The sequence below is a fragment of the Sorex fumeus genome, unplaced genomic scaffold (genome assembly GCF_029834395.1).
Source record: "Sorex fumeus unplaced genomic scaffold, SorFum_2.1 ptg000036l, whole genome shotgun sequence".
In the NCBI taxonomy this organism is placed as follows: Eukaryota; Metazoa; Chordata; class Mammalia; order Eulipotyphla; family Soricidae; genus Sorex; species Sorex fumeus.
Window position 1 is genome coordinate 1,512,594 of NW_026606093.1, and position 1,189 is coordinate 1,513,782.

General features: G+C 76.6%; 1 protein-coding gene across 1 annotated transcript; it reads left to right on the top strand.

Annotated features, from left to right (window-relative positions):
* Positions 1-328: 328 nt before the first annotated feature.
* Positions 329-892, top strand: CCDC184 (coiled-coil domain containing 184). The gene has a single exon (XM_056117757.1). It carries the CDS (start codon positions 329-331, stop codon positions 890-892), a length of 564 nt encoding a protein of 187 aa, XP_055973732.1.
* The last annotated feature ends 297 nt before the right edge of the window (positions 893-1,189 follow it).

The window sequence follows — 1,189 nt, forward strand, 5'->3', positions numbered from 1 at the left end:
GCGCCCCGCCCCGGGCTGGCCTCCAGCGCCGCGCCGCAGCCTCAGGACCGGCTCCCCGCCCGTTGCCATGGAGACCGACGTCACTGACGTGCCGTGCGTCGCCTTGGAAACAGAGGAGCATCCTCGGCGCGCCGGGGAGACCCGCCCCTGCCGCTCGGACCGCGCTGGCGGGCCCTGCCCGGTTCCCGGCCGGGGCAGCCCCGAGCCCGAGCCGCCGCGAGACCCCCGGGCCCCCGGGAGCCGCCGAGCGCGGCGCCTGTCGCCCGCGACCCGCCCCGCCGCGCCGTGCCCGCGGCGCCTCCCGCCCCGCCGCTCGCCGCCGCGCCCGATGGAGGACGGGCCGCTGGAGATCATGACCAAGGACGGCGGCGACCTGCCGGCGCCCCTGGACGTGCCCGCCGTGCCCGCGGTGGGGGACGTGATCTCCGGGGAGTACAACGGCGGCATGAAGGAGCTCATGGAGCACCTCAAGGCCCAGCTGCAGGCGCTCTTTGAGGACGTGCGGGCCATGCGCGGGGCGCTGGACGAGCAGGCCTCGCACATCCAGGTGCTGTCGGACGACGTGTGCGCCAACCAGCGCGCCATCGTCTCCATGTGCCAGATCATGACCACCGCGCCCCGCCAGGGCGGCCTGGGCGTGGCCGGCGGCCCGGGGGGCTCCCCGGGCGCCCCCGCCCGGCCCGCGGCCGCGCCGCCGGGCTCCGGGCGCGACCCGGGCGCCGGGGACGCCGAGGACGAGGAGGAGACGCTCGGCTGCACCACACCCCCCGGGCGCCGGGAGCGCCCCGAGAGCCCCCGCGCCGGCCTCCTCGCGGGGGCCGGGCCACTTGTGGAGCCCCCCGAGCTGCCCGACGTCACGCTGCTGCAGCTGGGGGGCGAGGCGGCCCCGTGAGGGGTCCCCGCGGGGCGCGCCCTCCCCGCGCCGGCCGGGGGTTCGGACCGCAGCCGGGGGCGGGCAGAGAGGAAGGCGCCCTCCCCTCCCGCGGGGGCTGCGGGGCGCCCCGAAGTCCTTCTGCCCGGGCGAGGGAACTTAGCCGGCCGCGGAAAGGTGAGGTTCCGGGAGAGGAAGCGCCCACCCAGGACTTCCACCTCCCCCGTCCTCTGCGCGTGCCCCCTTCCCCGCCAACAGGAGAACCCCTGAATTGTGTAAATAAAATTCTGCTTTTTGTATTCTGAAAAAAAAAGGACG